The sequence below is a fragment of the Penaeus monodon genome, chromosome 31 (assembly GCF_015228065.2).
Source record: "Penaeus monodon isolate SGIC_2016 chromosome 31, NSTDA_Pmon_1, whole genome shotgun sequence".
In the NCBI taxonomy this organism is placed as follows: Eukaryota; Metazoa; Arthropoda; class Malacostraca; order Decapoda; family Penaeidae; genus Penaeus; species Penaeus monodon.
Window position 1 is genome coordinate 19,187,869 of NC_051416.1, and position 621 is coordinate 19,188,489.

Below are 621 nucleotides of genomic sequence, written 5' to 3' on the forward strand. Positions count from 1 at the left end.
CTCTCGCTCCGATTATGAAGCGTCGAGTCTTTGTTTCCTGTGGTTCTCGAGTGCCAGTGGAACCCGGGGTGCCGCCTTATATGTGCGTCCCGTGTACCCCGTGCCGCATCTCACCCTGCGGCACCATAATATACTGATTGTTCATGGTCCCGCTCGCCCGTATATTCGGCCGGCCTATCTGACCGTAGTTCGCGTTGTTATTGCTGTTGTTGAGGTTATTATTGAGGATGGCGGCGTTTCCGTTGTACAGATTCTCCGCCGTGCCCCCCAGCGACGATGCCGGCGGCGGAGGCACAGCAGGGGCCCCGCCAGTGCCAGCGCCGCCGGTCGTCCCGTAGACGCCGTGTGCCGCCCGGGAGCTGGCGGGGACGCGGAGGTATGGGTTCCCGTAGGCGGCGGAGTAGCGGGGATCCACGTTATTGAGAGGCGCCCCGCCGCTCGCGTACATTGAGTTGCGGTTGTAGCTGACGGGCGGCGGCGGGTTGTAGTCCCTCGAGTAGTCGACGTACTGCACGTAGCCCCCGCTGTTGTTGTTGGGGCCGTCCTGCTGGAAAGGGGGGGGGGGGTCAAAGGGTTAGTCGTCAATAGGAAAACGTGGTTGCTCATGGTTTGCTCCTTCAT

General features: G+C 61.8%; 1 protein-coding gene across 7 annotated transcripts in view; it reads right to left on the reverse strand.

Moving 5' to 3' along the window:
- LOC119593064 (irregular chiasm C-roughest protein-like) overlaps nt 1-621 on the reverse strand; it is a 46,047-nt gene continuing 45,426 nt past the window's right edge. For 5 of the 7 annotated variants that reach the window (XM_037941969.1, XM_037941974.1, XM_037941975.1 and 2 more), the window contains one exon: nt 1-547. In XM_037941969.1, the coding sequence (XP_037797897.1) occupies nt 77-547 (471 nt within the window). In that variant the 3' untranslated portion in view covers nt 1-76. The remainder of the gene's footprint in view (nt 548-621) is intronic. The other 2 variants (XM_037941976.1, XM_037941973.1) reach the window with 1 other exon arrangement.